The sequence below is a fragment of the Trichinella spiralis genome (genome assembly GCF_000181795.1).
Source record: "Trichinella spiralis strain ISS 195 chromosome Unknown Scfld2, whole genome shotgun sequence".
NCBI classification, from domain to species: domain Eukaryota; kingdom Metazoa; phylum Nematoda; class Enoplea; order Trichinellida; family Trichinellidae; genus Trichinella; species Trichinella spiralis.
This window is the reverse complement of record NW_003526941.1, coordinates 6,147,670-6,166,801: the sequence shown is the minus strand read 5'-3', so window position 1 is coordinate 6,166,801 and position 19,132 is coordinate 6,147,670. Positions and strand designations below refer to the sequence as shown.

Here is a 19,132-nt window from a genome sequence, read left to right as displayed (position 1 = left end):
TTTGAAAATAACAAAAACAGCAAAGGGTATAGCCTTGCTTTTTGAAAAGTCGAAAAATTTTAATTTCTTCCAAAAAAATGATTTCAATTGATCAGAAAAATTTACTGAATCACAACAAACCTTATCTCACGATGCATGGAAGCGTATTTGAATAAATATTGCCAAAATAGTTGCACAAAGATGCGATTTTAGTGGGGACATCTGAGACGGAATCGAAACCTGCGCACTTAATAATACATCTTATAATTGCATTTCATTAGCATTTATACAAGAATTTGAGCGAATACCCGTGAGCAAAAGTTGCTGATTCCAATTACATTTGTGCCTGAATTTCACTTTTGTAATACAGAAACCCCTTGAAATCTAAATTTTTATTTACGCAATTTAATTGATTAAAAATGATACTGAAATAAGAATTATTGAAAATAAAACGTTTTATTTACAGTTTTCATGGAATCATGTATTCTTTCCCTCTGTAAATGACACCTTTGCTAACAAGCAATTTTGTCAAATATCTCATTAAATAATCAACTGAGTATTATTGTTAGTTTCTGTAATAAATAATTGTACAATACTGTTCCCATAAATGAAGAAAAAATTCAATAATAATAAGAATAGGCGCATGCAAACTTTAGATACCGTTTATTCAACAATATTTGTTGGTAGTTGTTGATCGTGTTAGTTTGCCATGAGACTTTCTAAAACGTTCTAATTTGTCCAAAAAAGTAAAATGTTGCATATGGTAGCACAGTTTGAATGCTCAGTTTACTCAAATGTCAAAAAGGTAGCGTTCGCTTAAAATCACGCATTCCAGTTCCCTGTGGGGGAAGTTATAGATGTGCATCTTTCCTATGTATTAATATAGGCGCAATGCCCTAACTTTAGAGGACATTTATTCCAAATTTACCCTGCGTTTTAGCTGAAACTTTCCATAACACTTATGATTTGTCATTGTGATCATTCGCGATTTAACAAAGGTAGATATTTCGACAAAAACGTTTTGGCCATTTTTCTCAAATTGGCGATGGCAGAAAAATGCGATATTAGTTTGAACGGAATGATAAGAAATGACGTATACAAAATGAAATGAAAAAATAACAGGTTTGTGAAAATTTATGGCAAGTCTTCAAATGAACGAGCAAAGAGAAGTGTATGGTGGAGTTGAAATTTGTTCCTGATTTTTCCTTATGGCATATAGCATCCTTAAATTTTGAAATTTCTTAAACGCAATTTCTTTAATTAAATGTGCGTCTTAAATAAGAATTAGTCAAAATGAAAGGATGGGATTCATACGAAGAACGTTAGTACAATTGTACAAGTGACTTACCTCTTAACTGTCGATGATATCGAAGCGGACACTTTAGGGCGTTTCTTGACCGATGATTTTCACATATAATATTACTGTGAAGGCTATGAATAACTATGAATATGATCCTTTGAAAAGTGTGTCAAGCTTGAGGAATTAGAATAATATGAACTTGCCTTTGGTGACGTAAATTCATATTTGCCCAGTTATAGCGTAATGGTATGTAAACATTATGCTAAACTTTACTAAGTACTAAAAGTTATTACGATTTCATTGAAATTCAATAAAGTATTTATTGTATGTAGAATGTAGAACAGTTACCCTTTTGAGTCGTGAATGCTTATTAGAAACTTCTTGATCTTCGTTAATCTAAATACCTTTTCATTTTTTCTGTTGTTTTATTATTATTTAAATGAATGGTTGGTTATGTATACCTGTTTATGGATTTGTTGGTGATTTTGTTTCAAGTTGAGTTGTCGCTTTTTGTTGAACCGCACTTCCTCAGCTGAATATCAGTGACAGCTGAACGCTGAATATACATACTATTGATCTGAAATACTGCAACCTTATTTTCTTGCGAAATTAGCAAACACGTAATAAAATAATTTTCTTCCAAAACAGATCTTTTTGCAATACATTCAGAAACAGAGTTATTCCACTTGTTATTCCTGTCGATCATGCTGAGTCGTTCAGAAAAGCAGCGCACATTGAATAATCAGTAATTCATAAATAAACTTTAAAAAACCTGTTTAAAGAAGTTTAAACAACTGATGATGATATAGAAAATATGCCTAAAAATTACATGTCAAGTAGATTAATAATTATTCTGTTATTTTTCTATAAAACAAAACTTTGTATTTCTTACCGGCAATTGAATTGTCCCTGAAATTACACATCTCCAATGCTTCGTCATTCATCGTATGCTCATAGTGGAGACTGATTTGCATGGAAATTTCATAAAGTGGAAATTTGTATATGTCCTGCTTCGTGCAGATAAATCAAACCCATTTTCTTTGTCGTCTGATGCAGCAGTCTTGCGGATGGCAAAGAAGTTATATGAATTCAGATAACAGAGATGGATATATTTGAAAGAGTTTGATAAGTGAGCATGGTAGATAATTTTATTAATTGTCAAACTGAAATTTTCTCACCAAAAAAAATCTTCTAATTCTAGTGTAATATTGCTGCTGATTTTGCTTATGCATTACACAGCAATTCTCCGGTGCATTACACCTCATCAACAAGCTTACAAATCGATAAGGCGTAATTTATTAGTTGTTTAAGTTGTTTTCCCTGAAAAAATTATAGCATAAGTAATGAGAAAACAAATTCAAGAAAAGATAAAAAACACTGAAAATTGCAATGCATATTATATATATATATATATGTGCGTGTGTGTGTAAGTTTTTTTATAAGGCACATTAAAATGTTGTGCGCTTTAGGAAACAAAAAAAAGTATGCGCAAAATTTAAAAAATAAAATCAGTAAAATCAGTTCTGATTGATTGAATTCTCTATTTTGAAAAAGGTAGTTGTGTTTTCAAATTTGAGAATGTTTCCCTTGACCGAGGTCTGGATCTGTTCACGCTACTAAGAGCACGGCTTTCGGTGGTTTCAGTGTCGCCAAGAGAAATGGTGGTGGTGGTGGTGGTGTCTTTATTGTTTATAACCTTGTTGTAGCAGTCGTCATTGCTGGTTGTCTGCTTGAAATAAAAATTCAAATAAACACTCCTTCCCCGTTTTTGTAGTGCTTGTTTAAAAAAGGCAAAGCTTACAGTAATCAATCAATTCTTTTCGTTTTAGCTTACCGATTGTTCTTCACTGGTGGAGATGCTGCAATAAGCTGCTGTTGCTGCTGCTTTCGGCTTATTTTTTCTTTTCTTCATATTATGCGTGTGAAAGCAACCTGCAGCAACTTTGTCCGAGACAGCGTCATCAGCTTTTTGTGATGATGATGACGGTGCTGCTGGTGTTTCAGTGAAAGCTGAACGAGGCGTGTCACGACTTGTGCTGCGTCCACGGAGCCTTTGCAAAAGTCTCGTAGCGCTGCTTGATCTCGCCTGACGCGGCGGCAAATTTCGCTCGCCACTTTTTTTATTATGCAAAATATTTTCAATATCTGACGAAGCACCAACTAAGCAAGTCTGTTGATGAAATGAACAAAAAAAAACAATTACGATGCATAAAATCAAATGTAAATTTAAAATAAACAATAATTTTTATCTTTTAAATTGTACAAAATACTATATTTTTACCTGCATTCCAAGAGAGCCGATCATTTGGCCAGTTTCGGATGATTCAACTGAACTTGTTCTGCTTCCTTCGAATATTCGCCGCTTCTCTCGAACTCTGCTGCCGCCTTTTTCTCGGCCGAGATTAGAGAATAAATTTGCAATTTTCTCTCTTGATTTCTGCATCTGAGGCTTGACAGCAGCTGAGCAGCTCTGCGTCCAATTCTCGGGACGAATTTCTGAATCGGTGGCGGTGATCGAAACCGCAGCCTTCGGCTTCACACGAAAAAGCATATCCGATCCTACAAACAAACAAACGTTATGAAATATATCTACTACTATCACATCTTTTTATTTTTGTTTGCACGTGACTACACAAATAAAACCTCAACGAGACAATACCTGCGCTGTTGCTTCTCGGATGTTGCGTTGAACCGCTGGGAGGAGGTAAATCCGAAGCACTGGTCAAGACGAGGGGATTTTTCGACACTGGAGTAGGATCCAAGGAAACACTACGGCACATACTTCGACGCACCCAGTGACGTCGACCATCTTTGTCATATTCGACTGCTTTTTTCGTATCTGGATTAGATTTATTAATAACTAACTATTTTTACTACTACCGTTCTACTGCTACTACTCGTTCAGTGCAATGGGAAAAAACTGGACACTTGTTAAATAAAATAATTTAAAATTTCATTTTAATTGTCAGTATTGTCATCATTGTGAATGAAATATGTTGAAAATGAAATATCGTTTCAATTTCAATAAATCGAATGAACACCCTTACTTATTATAATAGATGGAGGCGCTTCGGGATAATTTGTTATTTTTCTCGGACTTGGTGAAGGAGATCGCAATCGATGCAATGTAGAAAAGTTATAATTTGATTCACTGCTTGCGGTTCGACAAAAAGCGGACTTGGTGGAATTCTTAGCCACTGCTGCATCAGAGATCAGACGTTCGCCAGCGGCAGTGTTTGCAGCATTTTTATCTGGTTAAGAACAAACAAACAAACTAACTAACTAACTAACAAACAACATTATTACTCTTTGGGAAATATTTTTACCTCCGTTGTTAGTTTGGTTGGGTTGAAAATCGACCAGCAGCAACGCGTCATCGTATTTTATACGATCTTTGTTCGTGCTGTGCGTGGTTAACAATTCCAAATTTGGCACTGCTTTGCCTAATTCTTTCACCTTGGCCATATCGTCGCGAATATTCTTCAACTGCAAGCAAATCTAAAAATTATGCATACAAATTAGACAAAAAGCTGACAATTTGCTCGGCAAAGAGCAATGCGTACTGATCGTATGAGCTGTTGCGCAGATTCGACGTCACGTTGGTCAAGATGGTCAGTCAACTTGTCGCTGTTGTTGTTGTTGTTGTTGTTCAATTTCGCTTCTACATCAATCATGTGATCAGAAATTCTGTCAAGCTTGTACTTGTTGGCCAAAGTTCTTATTTCCACATCTTGGATATGAGTGATCAGCGCGTCCTTTTCCATCTGAAGGGTGGTTTTCTCGTTCTCGTGTGCACTTTCTTTGCTCATCAAATTCTGATAATCTATGTTCAAAATTCTCAGCTGATCTTCTGCCTAAAAACCCAACTTGTTAAACAAAATACACATGAAACTGAACAAACAAACAAACAACTGATTGCTTAATAAAGTTATTTATAGCTTTTCTTTCATACATACATATATATGTATATACACCTACCTCTTTCAGCTTTCTATTAATATCCTGTCGCTCTTTATTCCATTCTTGACGTTGACTTTTCAAACTCTCTTTCAGTTGGTTGATTTTTTTGTCATGACTATTTTTCAAATCGTCCATTTGAATGCGAATCTTTCCGGCAATTTCTATCGCATCAGTGAGCATCTTCTCCTTTTCGAAATTGATCTCTGAACAATTTTTCAAAGTTGATTTTGTAGAACTCTGAAACAAATTATTTTTTTTGAAAAAAACTTTCCTCCTTTCATCATCATTCATCATTTAAAAATAAAATAAAATAAGATATATATATATGTATATTAACTTGTTTAATCTTAGATTCCAAATGTTTCCGCTCTATTAGCCACAAATCTCTTTCGGTTTTAGCAGTGCCAAGAAGCTGTTCCAATTCGACAGATTTTTGAGAAAGTTGCAACTTGATGCTTTCAACTTCATCGTTCTAAATAAATAAAATATCTTTTTTTAATCTTTACTTCTCTCATTTTATATCAACAGCAGAAGGTTTTGCTTGTGTGCGTGTGAACCGACCTGCTTGCGCAAAATATCCAACTGTGACTTGAGCGCATGAATCTCTTCTTGGTGCTTTGCAACCAAATCTACAATTTTTTTCTCCAAGCTCACGGTATTTTGTTTAAAATTTTCCCTTTCGTGTCTAGCCACAGAGAGCTGAAAAAGCAAATGAAAAGTAAAAAACATATACATATAACATTGTCAGTTTTGGTTGCTTGTTCGCTCTCACTTGGGATTGATTTCGTTTCACGCTGTCTTCCATCACCTTGATTCGACTTTCATATTTCAATCGTAAAGCTTGCTGTTCAGCTTGTTGAATTTTCTCCTCTTGACGCAATTTGTGAACCAACTCACCCCGTTCACGAGTCCAACTCTGCTGCAGACGACCAAGCTGTTCTCTGAAATCGTCCCGCTGCTTGCGCGTATCTTGCAATTGTTGCTTCTGCTCACCAACCTAGACAAATTGAATATTTTGATTTTTTTTTAAATCTACTCTCGTCGAATGAACAATTTGAAGACAATTTTCATTCAAACTGTACACATACAATAAAATTTGAAAGTATTTTGAGATTACGAAAAGAAAAAAGAAAAAGAGAAAATACGTACTCTCGATTTCATGAGTGCCAATTCTTCTTTCAAACGTTCCAAATGTTCGCCCTGATTGATCATCTCCTTGTTCACTTGGGATAATTTGTGTTCCAAGTCGACTTTGTCAGCAAGCAGTGCTTCTTTTTCTAAATCTGCTTGTCTCTTCATCTGCTCAACTTGAGCAACAAGCTTCTGACTTTCGGCTGAGGCCAAATCTGCGGCTCTTTTCGCTGTGCGACGGTCAATGTCGCTCAGCTCTGCTTGCAACTGCTTCAGACGATTCTCGTAGTCCGCTTTCTGACGATTCCAGGTGCTCTGCTTTCTGTCGGCGGATTCTTTGCAAGATTCTAAATCCGCCTGAATCTCCTCGTACCGTTTCTTCAGCTCACAGAGGTCGTTGTTCAACTTTTCACGTTCCAATGACCATCGACTTTGGTCAGTGTCGTGCAAGGATTCCAAAGTTTGATATTTGATTTCGAACTCCTTGACACGCCGGCGATCCGACTCGGCCTTCTCTTGCAACTCCCTGCAACGTTGACGAGTATCCGACTCGATCTGCTTCAATTTCGACTCCAACTCTTGCGCGTGCGAACACTTCTCGCCCAGCATCATCTCCAATTCTTTCACCGTGCACGCATTTTCTTGGCCGAGCCGCTCCGAATCTTGCAAGCGTCGTTTCAAATCGTTCACCTGATTTTCATAATTCTCTTTCACACGTTCCAGCTCTTTTTTCAAACGTTCTTCCGTTTGCAACAAACGCACAGTACCTGCTTCAAATTTTTTCTGAACACTGCACTTTTCCGCATTCATCTAAACACAAATTATACAAACAACATCAATATAAACATATATATGCATATATAGACAGTTACCAAGTACAACTGGTCACGAAGTTTGCTAATTTCGTGCTCTTGGCTGTTGTGGCTTTGTTCGAATAATTCTGCAGGCTTCGATGATGAAATTAATTTGCATTCTTCTTCAAGCCGACTTTTCAACGTTTTCAACCTCTGTTTCAATATTTTCACTTCCGGTTCCAAATGTTTCTCTTGGTCAACAGATTCTGCGTACGACGACGTTTGACTGCTTGATCGCAAAGGCATCGACAATTTACGCTCTTTCTTAAATAATTAATTCAATAATAAATAAATAAATAATAAGACAACAACAGCACTCGGATAATATAAAAAAAATTCTTGCTTTAACAAAAGTATGACTCTGGCTAACGAGTTGGTCAAATTCAACGCAAAGCAAACCCATCTCTGCATCAAAATCCGCAATGAACCGTGCATAATTTGAAAGCTAAAAAACAAACCATTGTTGAGCTAAATCAATCACTCAATCAGTACACGTCAATAAAAATTACAAAACTTGACATCGCTGTTTTTCATTTGTAATTGTGATAAAATTGTATTAATGAAAAAAAAAATCTACTTGTTCCAGCCTCGGTCGCACAGTTTCTGAAGCTTTATCTTCAGTAGTTTTTTTGCACGCAATTCGGCCACTTTTTGCGGGTGGAGTGGAAATCATTTCTTTATAATCGTCCAAAAGACTTTCCATTTCTCGATTTTTTCGCCTCTCCACTTGCAATTCATACGTCAGGACAACTGAAAAATTTCAATATGAAAATAATTCAAAATTGCAAATCAGTTCACAATTTACCGTTCTCTTTGAGAAGTTCCGTCACCCGTTCCCTCAGTTCGCCCACCGAAGCGGTACCGACGTGCACAGTGCGCAGATGTTCGTTCATCAGTTGGCTTTCTTCCTTTTTGATATTATCCAGTCGTTTACGACGTTCCAAATCTTTCACCAACAATTCTTTCTCTTGTTCCAACTCTGAAATTCGACCAATAAAACGATGTATATCTTTTTCCATTTGACTGAATCGTTCGGCCATTTTCAAATTTGCCGCACAATCCGCCGCTTTATCAACAACACTGGTCGTCATCTGTGCATTGTTGATGGTGTTGTTGGCACGAGTTGAACTGATCAAATACAATTTTCTGATTTCACTTGACAAACGATCGTTTTCTTTTTCAAGCATATTATTCCGATCACGCAACACTTCAAGCTCTTCTTCAATCAAGCGCATCTGGCGATTCACATCCACCGACGTACCACTACTACTAGTAGTAGTGGTGGTGGATGATGTGCCGGTCGAATGACCGCTGGGCAACAGTGAATTATTATTATTCTTGCCAACGGCCAACGAAGAACCGTCCCCTTCCACCTGGTGGGAAAGTTCTTGCTTCCGCTTTTCAGCAGTGTATATTTGGTCGGATTCGGCGTTGCTGTTTTCAAATCGACTTCTCAACTCTTCCAACTCTTCTTCGAGCAGTTTCGCTTTCTGCTTGTAATAAGTATCCGGCACTGAGGCGAACAGTTCCTCTTCGCTGAATTCGCGGTTTCCCGCGCCCAACTTTTGCAACTCCTTCTCCAACAAGGCGACTCGGGCTATCAGTTTGTCGTTGTCCCGTTCGGTGCGTCTGAGGCGAGTTTTCAACACTTCGGCTTCGTGTTCGGCCAATTCGAGCTCAATTTGCGTATGGCCTTCGCTGTAGCTGCGGGTCATCGGCGGTCGACTGCCTCCACTGCTGCCGCCACTACCGCTGCTGTTGCGCTTATCTTCGCAGGATAATTTGGCCAACTGGCGCATCATCACTTCGTTTTCCGTTTCCAAATCGGCCACCTTTTGCCGCACACTCAGCAAATCGTCTTCGGCAAATTTCAGCTGCTCTTTCAAATCGGTTTCCCGTTCCAGAGAATCTTGAAAATCCCGAAGCAACTGACCAAAGTTGATCCCATCCGCCGTAGCCGCCACCCCACTGATCAGCCTGCCATTTTCACCGTTGTCAGTGGATGAAACCGTTGCGGAGCCATTGTTGTCACCAGCAGAGGCAGCAACAGTAGGGTCGTTGTTCAACTTACCAGCCGAGCCGAACACTCGTCGCTGCTCGTGGTGACGCAAGTGGGTTTGTTCGATAATTTTTTCTCGAGCTTCCATTTCTCGGATGCGCTCTTTGAGGTAGAAGTTTTCGTCTTCGTATTTGCATCGTTTCTCTTCGAGCATTTCGAGTTCGTTGTGCAAACGCACGGACACTTCTTTCGCAATGCGCAGCTCAGCTTCCAAATCACGTCTCCTCGACAGGTCGAACAACGGACTGGCGGCATCCGACCGCAATGCGGACACGCCCAACCCCGACTGTTGCTGCTGTTGGGACAAAATTTCGTGCAACTGTTGTTCAAGACGGTGCCTGTCCGCTTCGGATTGGTCGTTCCTGCGTTCGGCTTTTCTGAGCTTGAATTGCAGAATGCGGCAATTTTTCGCCGTCTGCTCCAATTCACGCTGCAATTCGCGAAACTCGTCAATCTCCTCTTCGCGATATTGGTCGTGCATTTCGTCGATCTCTTGTTGCAAATTCAGCATCTCCTGCTTCAGTTTGTCATTTTCACCCATAAGCTCTTCACAGATCGCTTCCATCGACAGCAATTTCTCCTTGAGCAACTTCGCTTCGGCATTCGCCTGCTTGGCGGTGGATTCGTGCGCGTCGCGCAATTCGCTTTTCAACGCCAAATTTTCGTCCCTATAATCTTCGTACAGACCTTCCAGAAGTGCAAGCCGCTCTTGCAGAGCTCTGGTCGCGTCGCCTTCTCCAACGACCACGGTCGACGTGGTGGTGGTGGTCGTGGTGGTCGTCGCCCCAGCCGCCGCCGCCGCTGAACACTCACGGACATTCTTCCTCAAATTTGCATTTTCCTCTTCAAGACGGGCGCATTTGTTTTCAACAATTTCCAACTGAGAGCGCATCGACCGCAAATACAGTCTCGTCTCGTCCAAACTCTCGGTTGGCGTGCTGCTTCGTTCCGAATTCACCGAAGCACGGCTCTGGGCCGTCACCATGCTGCTCACGTCGCAAAGTGTGCTGGCAACCGACTCATACGACACTGTTCTGCTCATCGGGTCCACATCCAAACTGGGCACATACGGAGACTGACAACTCTCCGAATTTGCCTTTCCAGTCTTCCTAAAAGGAACAAATCTCTCTTTCTTGTTCGTCTGCATAATAATTTTACAAGAACATTTGAAAACTGTACACATTGCAGTTATTGCATTATGGTATGGGCATTAATAATTAAAAGTTTCCAATTTCATTTACACAATCCAATACTGCCCGGAGAAGAAAATATCAAACTACTGTACCGTAAAACAAAAAACAATTTTTCACTTTATTCCTCGAATTATTATCATAATAAAAATGACCATTCATTTCACGGACAACTTCAAATCTATCTACAACAAATGCCTTGCAATTTTATTCGCTTAATAAAATTGCTGAAAAAAATTAAACAAAAAAATACAGAATAGTTTGATAATAGGCAAAAGTTCCCAGATGAATTATGCTACCTTATTGATGAAACTGTCAACCAGTGTGAAAGTCATTTATTTCGATACACTTTACAGATACTTTTTTAACCAATCGATGCTCGCTTGCTCTTCCAAATACTATACGCTAAAATCAACGTATGCATTGAATACTGATAATATTTATTCTTAATTATAGCACTGAAATGAAGGGAAAGGTTGCCCGTACACTTTAGGCTATTTGATTGCACTTCAATAATTGCAATTTAAATTGCAATTAGATCCTCCTCAAATTGGCGTCTTCTGTTCACAATCAAGCAGCATCAAGAAGTTGTTTTGTTTGAAAACTGCTGCTTGCCCACATTGAAAAAGAATGAAAAATAATTTCATAATTTTTAACAATAAATTATAAAATCAACATGTGCAAAATAAATGATTGATAACTTGGGTAAAGCATTGTCTTAAGACAAAATCGAATGCTCAGCAAAGCTCAAACAGAGTGCATGCGAATTATAACGCGCAGTGATCCAGTGCGTGGGATAAAAAAAGATCAAAAAAAGATAACGATTTTGTTTGCTTGTGCGAAAAAATTTTGTACAATTGAATAACAGTATCATGCGTGGAGCATGTTCAATTGGAAAACTGAGGTGTTGATTATAAAGATGATCAAAAGAAAAGATATATAATCAAATAAAAGAAATAATCAATCTTAAAATAATCGAACTGAACGAAAAATACTAAGCAGATAAATTGAAATAAATTTTTTCATTAAAAAAACATTCACATTTACATTTAACAATAACTTTCGTGTTCATTGGTATTGGACGATGAATGGATGAATGATAAGCTTATCCACGTAATAGTAATAATGATAATAATAGTAATGCTCATCATCAAGGGTTTTTACCTTGCAGGACAGCAGAGGGTGAACGGTCGGGGGAAGCGTTTTCCCATTGTTCTTCGGTGCGGCATGCGCCGATCACGCTTTTCCTAACCGCAATTTGATGGCATGATAGCCGAGGCTTTCAGAAAGAAAAATAAGGACCCCATAATAGAAGCTCTCGAATCAATTCCCACAGATGATTTTAACGCTGCCGACAAACCCGCCACTCGAGTTCCACATTGTCCCAAGTGACAATCAACCACCACCACCACCACCAACCAACCCAACGACTAGAAGAAGCTTTTCTCTCTTTCTATATTATTTTGATTCCATAATTTTCATATGCATATTAATTAAAATTTCATACAAACGGTATCAACAAGAAACCATGCAAACAAGGACAACAACAACAACAACAACAATAACCAAATGCTTACACTACTGACTTAGAGTGTTGATAATGAAAACGAAGAACGAAGAAAACAACCGCATTCATTATTTCATTCATTTCGATCGATTATGGTGGTGTTCTGAAAGAAAGCTTGAATTCGATCGGAAAATTAAAATAAAATAACCTGGCTTGAAAAGACGCTTGAAAAACGAAATACAAAATAAAAATTACCATATTTTTTCAAGCCAAACCAAGCCAACTGTAATAAAAATAAATCAAGCATCAAAAACTGCTGAGCGTATAAAATTTATCACTTTTCAAAAATTATTGACCTTTTCTTTTGTTCAAACAATTTTTATTAATATTTTATAAAACAAATCTTTATCAAAGTCAAGTGGAGAAAAAAAAGCAAACCCAAGCTCACCACATAACTGACATACAAAGGTATACAAAAATATGCAAATTGTATGAAAACAAATATAGACAATGCTAAAAGCAATTGCAGTTTAAAACTTTTTTGATTTTATCCGTAAAAATTTATGCACATAATTTTTTTTCTTTTCTTTTATTTTCTTTTTTTGCTAAATCCATTCAAAAAGAGCATTTAGTTTTATTTATTGAATTCGCTACTTGCCAGAGTTGTTAGATAAAAGAAATTTATTTGAATAATCAGAGAAGATTCTGTGTTTAAATTAAACCGGAAACAACGACACTCTTTTAACAGAAATGAACAATGAAGGTTTGATTGTCATCTTCTGTTGGAATGCATTTGCGAAAAATGGTTCTTTAATTTTAATCATCACTTGTCTCTCTCTCTCCCTCTAATAATAATAAGCGGATAAATAATTGTCCGGAAAAGCTAATCTAGTAAAATAGCACACCAATTCCTATCGCTGAATCATAGCCTGATTATTGCATAATAAAATTAATAAGCAAGAAGGTTTTTTTACAAAAAATTGTCATAAAAAGAGAACAAAATCAGCTTTGCATATTGTAAATATACACAGTCGAAGCAAGGAAAAATTGAATTTCAAGTTTGAAAATGGTAAAAATTATATTAAGTAAAATAATTAAATTTTACTCATTAACTATTGAGTTAAAAGTGAAGTTGTTGAGAAGATTGAAAAAATTATAAATTAAAAATGGATGATAAATTACTTTTACTTTTCTAAAAGTTTGTTTCATATTGCCTCAATTAAAATATCAAAAAGAGTAATAATCGTTGTTTGATTATCAATCATATATAAAGTTGATTTGATTTTTGCAATTACGTAATTGAAACCACGTGCACAAGCTGGATAAAATTTGACTAGCTAAGATCCAGTACAAGAAAAGAAATCAAGATTAGAATATGCAAATAAACACAACTTACTTCAAACATTCGGTGTTCAGTGAAGACGCTGAGCCGTATCGTTGGGAACTTTTCGTCGTCGATTCACTGACATCCGGAACAACAGCAGCATCGGTTGGAGATTTCGCAGTTGTAGAAATCTGACCAAGGGTAGCAGGGGTTGAACGCCATGAATGGCGACGATAAATTTTCGAACGATCAGCAGCAGCAGCAGCAGCAGCAGCAGTAGCAGTGGTGAGCAGCTTTTGATCAGCTTCATCATCAAGTTGACGATCATCGTTCAGTAATAGTTGTTGTTGATCGTGTTGACTTTGAAGCCGAAAGCAACGCTTGCACCGTTCCTGGCGCCATTGTTGCGGCTCAAAGCCAACGCAACCAGAATCCAAAGCAGCTTGTTTAAGCATTGTCGTTGATGTTTTCGTTCCAAATTTTTACAAATATGGACAATTGAAAAATTCAAAAAAAAAATTCAAAAATTGAATTTGGAGAAAAAGAAATCCACTCGGATCTGCGTCCAAAATTTCCTTGGCTACATACATGCTGCTGAATTAGCATTGCAACAATTGAAGCGACGATGAAGCGCGTTCGCCAAGAGTCAAAAGACGATTTATTTATTTCCCGTGTTTTTCCCTGGCTTTTTCGTTGGCTGTGTGTGTCTGTCGCTTTGCCGGGTGGGCAGCTGCAAGCAAGCAAGCAAAGCAAGCAAGCCAGCAAAACTCACTCACTCAACTCAACTCACAACGCTAAGAACGCAAATAATAAACTGATCAAAAATTTAAAGCATAATTTCTCGCGTCATCAACCCCGCACGAATCATTTTACCACCACTTTTCTTTTTCACTCAATGAAAAATGACAATTTTACCATTTTCACTCACACATATGATATATATATATATATGTACATTTTAAAAAACAAAACATTTTTTTGTTTCTTTGCTATTTCAAAAATCAATTATTACACAATTAATCAACTTTATTTCATCTTTTCAATCAGTGGCATTATTTAAAAATAAATAGCTGTAAAAACTGGACTCACAACAAACAATTTTCTCACTCTTTGCTCTCATCTCTCTCTCTCCACAGCAGCCCGTTTGAAGCATGCTATTCAAAGAAAATGATCATCATCATCATCGTCAATGCGTTGAAAACCAAGCTAGCAAGCAAACAAAGCAAACGGCCTCAACAAATCGGCAACAACAGCTGGTTAGAAAATACTCATATAAAATAAAATATGCAAAAAGGGCAGCATATATATTCGACCCTGGTTCGACTAGATTAAAGCAGAGTATAATAGCAACATGCAAACATTCTATGCTTACTAAAACAGACCTCCTCAATTCTATTGCTCGCAATACTATTTGTTGTAATTTTACTCATCAATAATAAAAATATCTACATGTGTATAAATTTTACTGTGTATGCACAAGTGATACAATGTAATCACAACCGCTAACCATATTCTTGTAAAATATTCAAAATTAAAACGAATTATGTGGTCAAATTAATTAAAATTCAAATTAATTCAAAAAGAGATTTTAAAATTGTGATACGCTATTAAAGCTGTTGTTCACTTATATACACAAGACCCATTATTACAAGCACACAATTACAAAAGTTTTTCTCACAAGCAATGGAAAAAATTAAAAAAAAAGCAACAACAAGTGCAAATTTCATATGAAAATTTATAATAATCTGGAGAATACAAACTGAATGAATGGAACATACTGTGACAATGTTCAAATAACATGAGATTTGCTTAATGGAATTTTATACGTTCAAAAGCATTTGTAGTGGGGAATATTTTTTGTTCAAATAGCTCTTGTAAAAAGAAGAAAAACACTTAATAAATGAAATTAACATAATCGAAATATTCACGTTGCGAGCATTTTTGTTAAATGAAACCACAAGAAGCATGCAGTTAATTTGTTCAGGCAAAATAAAACAACACTGACGTATTTGCAATAACGTTTTTTCATTGTTCAACAGTGAACTTTCATTTCGCAACATATTATCATAAAAAGCAGTATAGAATTATCATCAAGTGGAGAACAAATGTACGGATTTGTAAAAAAGAAAATTATCATTACCATCCAAAAAATTCTATGTATATCACAATTGTGCATATTGATTTGTAAATGATTATTCTTATTGATGTATAAAGTTTAACATCACAGTAAAATGAATTTTTCCAATGTTCAACGATGCGCGACTGTGTATGAAACAATAAATCCAAAATTCAAGCAGAAAAACGCAACCCCTCTTCCAGCTTTTTCAATATAGTAAAAAGCAGCATATCAGCACAAAACAGTTGCAAGGCAGCTTACGTCATACAACAGCAGCATAGCAAAGCAGCTTTATCAGCGTTGGTCAATAAAAATAAGAACAACTCTGCGTTTCTTATTGAAAGAAGAAGTATTTTGAAAATGTAATTAATTGCTATTTACCTCGACAGAAAAAAAATATATGCTTCTCATATACTCAACTTAAAGTCTGACAAAATCACATAAAGAAGCCGAGCGTTGGTTGGTTGATCAACAGCACAACACCAACTGCGGTCAAGCAGATTCACCGGTGAAGATTGAAATTAAAACGAAAAGATCAATTAAATAATGAAAATAAAAACTCCACCTCGTACAAACATGAACTTGACATCTGTATATTAAAAAATTGAAATCAAATTATAATTATATTTGAAAAAAATAAAAGCTGCTGAACTTCAGTATTACTGAATAAAAGTTCTAAATATCCAAGTCAACGGCAAGAAAAAAGAATTAAAAAAGCAGTGGAGGCCAGGTGGTCGGTATCGTCTCATTTAACCAGCTTGCAGCCAGCTTTATCACGCTTTTTTTAACTCGAACCGAACACCGACTGACTGACAGCATTCAGAGAAAAGAAATTATTTGAATTCTGTCAGTGGAAAATGAATATAAAAAACTTGAAAATTCATATTTCTAACAAACAAAAACGTCTAAATCACAAATAAATTCAGTAACGAAATATTTGCAAAACTTTAATTTCAACTTGAAATAAAAATATGAATAATTTTATTTTCAATTGATCACAGTTCAAATAATTCGCCTATTATTGAATGCATAATAATAATAAAAAAATATATATATATTAATTATCATGTATTTGTATTGCTAAAATAAATATTTTCCACTACTTTCCACTTCAAATTAAAAATGAGAAAAAAAACAGCAGCTTCTGCAAGAAATTAATAACTGGCTTCAGGTAATGTACTTATTTGCCAACTATGCAAATAATGTTATCGAGGTAATTATTACCCTGTTAATATTAGCACATATCATTTTTTTTCTATCTCCTTTGTATAGCTAGCTAACGCAGTTTTCAAATTTGAAACTCTCATCAGCAATAAACAAATTTATTTTTATGTGTCAATTTAATTGAAAAATTTTTTTTATGATTTGCTTGCAATTTGAAAATCGTTAACAATTATCGAATTTTTGCGACCAAAATATGAATGATGATAATATACAACAAAATATGTAAAATATTTTAATTTGATACAATGAACATAATATAATTTAATTTAATTTAACAAAAATAAGCTCGCTTATTTTAAAAAGAGAGAGAGAGGGAAAATTTCTTCCTTACATTATATTAGACAATTTATTGTTAGGATAGGATGATCGTTTTAAGTTTCTTAAATTTGAATTATAGTTGCAAAAAAATGAATTTAAAATTTTCCATTCATCATAAGATCAACAATCAGCAGGGCTAATGGATTGGATAACAAGCAGAAAGCAGCATTGAAACTAAACAGCCAGTTAAAAGATAAGATATACTTTATTGTGATCATTTCTATGAAAGTGATTTGTAACCATTATACATTGATTATCGTCACGCTTTTATAGCAACGGCTAAACAGTGAAGAAAATATTGCTCTTAACAACTTATTTCAATTAGTTTCTTTGCCAAGAACAGAGTCAGCAAATCAATGCTTTTTCTACAAGCAAATAAACTATATAACTTGTGTTGGAATAACAAAGAAGCTTTGTTGAAAAATGGAAAACAATCCCTCCATAGCAATTTGCAAATCAAGAACAATTAACAAGAAAAGCTAAAGAACTAATCAGCGTAGAAAATTTTTTGCAACTAACAACAAACGTTCAACAGTTCTTTATGCAAATAAGTCTCAAATAACATCCCAAAACGAAATACATCACACGTTGCCTTTGTTAATAATCAATTTGAACATGAACAACTCCATTTTCAACTAATTGATAATTAATTATTTATGAAAATTAAAAAGGTTTGTTTTTTTCTTTTTTATTTTTCCAAAAACTTTTCCAACACTTCTATTCACATAGTGAAAATATAATAGGCAATAATTGAAAGCACTAAAAATATGTATTAAAATTTGTTAATATGGAATTCAGTAGACGAGGAGAAATGAATTTGCCTAAAACGCGAAATAATTGATTTCCTTTTATTAACTTTCGCACTAACCTGAAGCGTGGAAACTGTTCCGCTGATAAAGTACTTACAATAAGCAAATGCTGCCGATGCTGGTCAAATGATAATATTTATGTTAACTTCTGATAGCTTATTGCTTGCTAAAATTACATTTCATAAACAGCAAGATGTAAATATTTATGAACATGCACTGATGACAAAAAAATATTACATTTGAATACAAGTTTGAAAGAAATAAAATAGAAATTAGCAGCATTATAAAATATACAGTATAAAATTATAAAGATGATAAATAATTGTTGAAAAATATAATTCTTATCAATTTGCTTGAAATAGAAGAAAACGAATCTGATGAAAGAATAAGAATTTCTGTCGCTGCAGCGCTGCTTGTATTTCTTCTGACCATTGTACATAATAATAATAATAACAGAGGACAGACACTTTTCAAGTAAACTGTTGCCGAAGTCTGAGCGTCAACAAAACACAGAAGTCCATGCTTTACAAATCACTAGCTATTTATTGACGTTAAGACCGGTGTTGGGCATGCAATGGCCACAATTTGAAAATATCTTTTTAAAAGTGCACTTTAAATCAAATAGCTTTAAAATACCTTTGATAATAAAAGAAACTAACCAAGCAACATTACCGGTTAAATCGATAGTCATCTATATTGCGTATCTGTTGTATATGAATATAAATAAATACATATATACATATAATAGAAGTGGTAATGGAAGCTATTTAGCTTTTAAAATCCATACATATCTATAGCTAATAAATGATGATTCATATCACAGCACATCCTATGCCCATTTCTAATATGTTTGGTTCGATTAGCAGATTTTAATAATCAGTCAGAATTTAAATGCATAAGTAAATAAGTAATGAATTAACTATGAATTTCTGGATATACTACATAGAAAAAATAATTCCCTTTAAATAAAACAAAATTACATACTTTGATAATAATGTAGAAATGAGCATTTATGTTCGAATGCATTTTTCTGTTCAATTTGCAAACTTTAAATATGACATAAATGCTTCATTTCATCTATTTAGAAAAAGAAGCAATTTCAAAAATGAAAAAGTAATATGCAAAATAAAATGGAGTAGTAGATGTTTCACGGTAGAAACAAGAATTTTACATTGACAAGCAGATTGAGTGAGTATGCATGAAACGTATGCGGATAATGGAAAGCTCATAAATCGAATTTCACACCTTGTAAATAAAGACATTTCAAAATGACCTTAAAATCATTGTATTAAAATGTTAAGGTGTTGAAATTAAAATTTAAAAAGAAAAGAAAAGAATTTTATAACAAAAAAATTAACATA

The 19,132-nt window shown here is 35.2% G+C and overlaps 2 protein-coding genes across 2 annotated transcripts; both read right to left on the bottom strand.

Moving 5' to 3' along the window:
- Positions 1-2,819: 2,819 nt before the first annotated feature.
- Positions 2,820-10,430, bottom strand: Tsp_05956 (surface antigen repeat family protein). Its single transcript, XM_003380215.1, has 16 exons — positions 8,030-10,430; positions 7,802-7,974; positions 7,595-7,669; positions 7,243-7,488; positions 6,389-7,180; positions 5,973-6,236; positions 5,801-5,938; positions 5,577-5,711; positions 5,258-5,476; positions 4,843-5,133; positions 4,606-4,777; positions 4,327-4,530; positions 3,939-4,118; positions 3,561-3,838; positions 3,114-3,449; positions 2,820-3,008 (listed from the first exon to the last, which is right to left on the bottom strand). Exons 1-16 carry the CDS (start codon positions 10,428-10,430, stop codon positions 2,820-2,822), a joined length of 6,093 nt encoding a protein of 2,030 aa, XP_003380263.1.
- A 1,193-nt stretch (positions 10,431-11,623) lies between these two features.
- On the bottom strand, positions 11,624-13,759 carry Tsp_05957 (conserved hypothetical protein). The gene is made up of 5 exons (XM_003380214.1): positions 13,377-13,759; positions 12,703-12,823; positions 12,189-12,263; positions 11,834-11,926; positions 11,624-11,752 (listed from the first exon to the last, which is right to left on the bottom strand). Exons 1-5 carry the CDS (start codon positions 13,757-13,759, stop codon positions 11,624-11,626), a joined length of 801 nt encoding a protein of 266 aa, XP_003380262.1.
- Between the last annotated feature and the right edge of the window lie 5,373 nt (positions 13,760-19,132).

Coding starts and splice junctions, on each gene's coding strand:
- Tsp_05956 (XM_003380215.1), bottom strand. CDS start 10,430: ATGCAGACGAACAAGAAAGAGAGATTTGTTCCTTTTAGGAAGACTGGA. Junction 5,939..5,972: donor CAAAACTGACAATGTTATAT/GTATATGTTTTT, acceptor TTGCTTTTTCAG/CTCTCTGTGGCTAGACACGA. Junction 4,778..4,842: donor CGCAACAGCTCATACGATCA/GTACGCATTGCT, acceptor CATAATTTTTAG/ATTTGCTTGCAGTTGAAGAA.
- Tsp_05957 (XM_003380214.1), bottom strand. CDS start 13,759: ATGCTTAAACAAGCTGCTTTGGATTCTGGTTGCGTTGGCTTTGAGCCG. Junction 11,927..12,188: donor CAAGCGTCTTTTCAAGCCAG/GTTATTTTATTT, acceptor AAAATAATATAG/AAAGAGAGAAAAGCTTCTTC. Junction 11,753..11,833: donor ATGTGGAACTCGAGTGGCGG/GTTTGTCGGCAG, acceptor TCTTTCTGAAAG/CCTCGGCTATCATGCCATCA.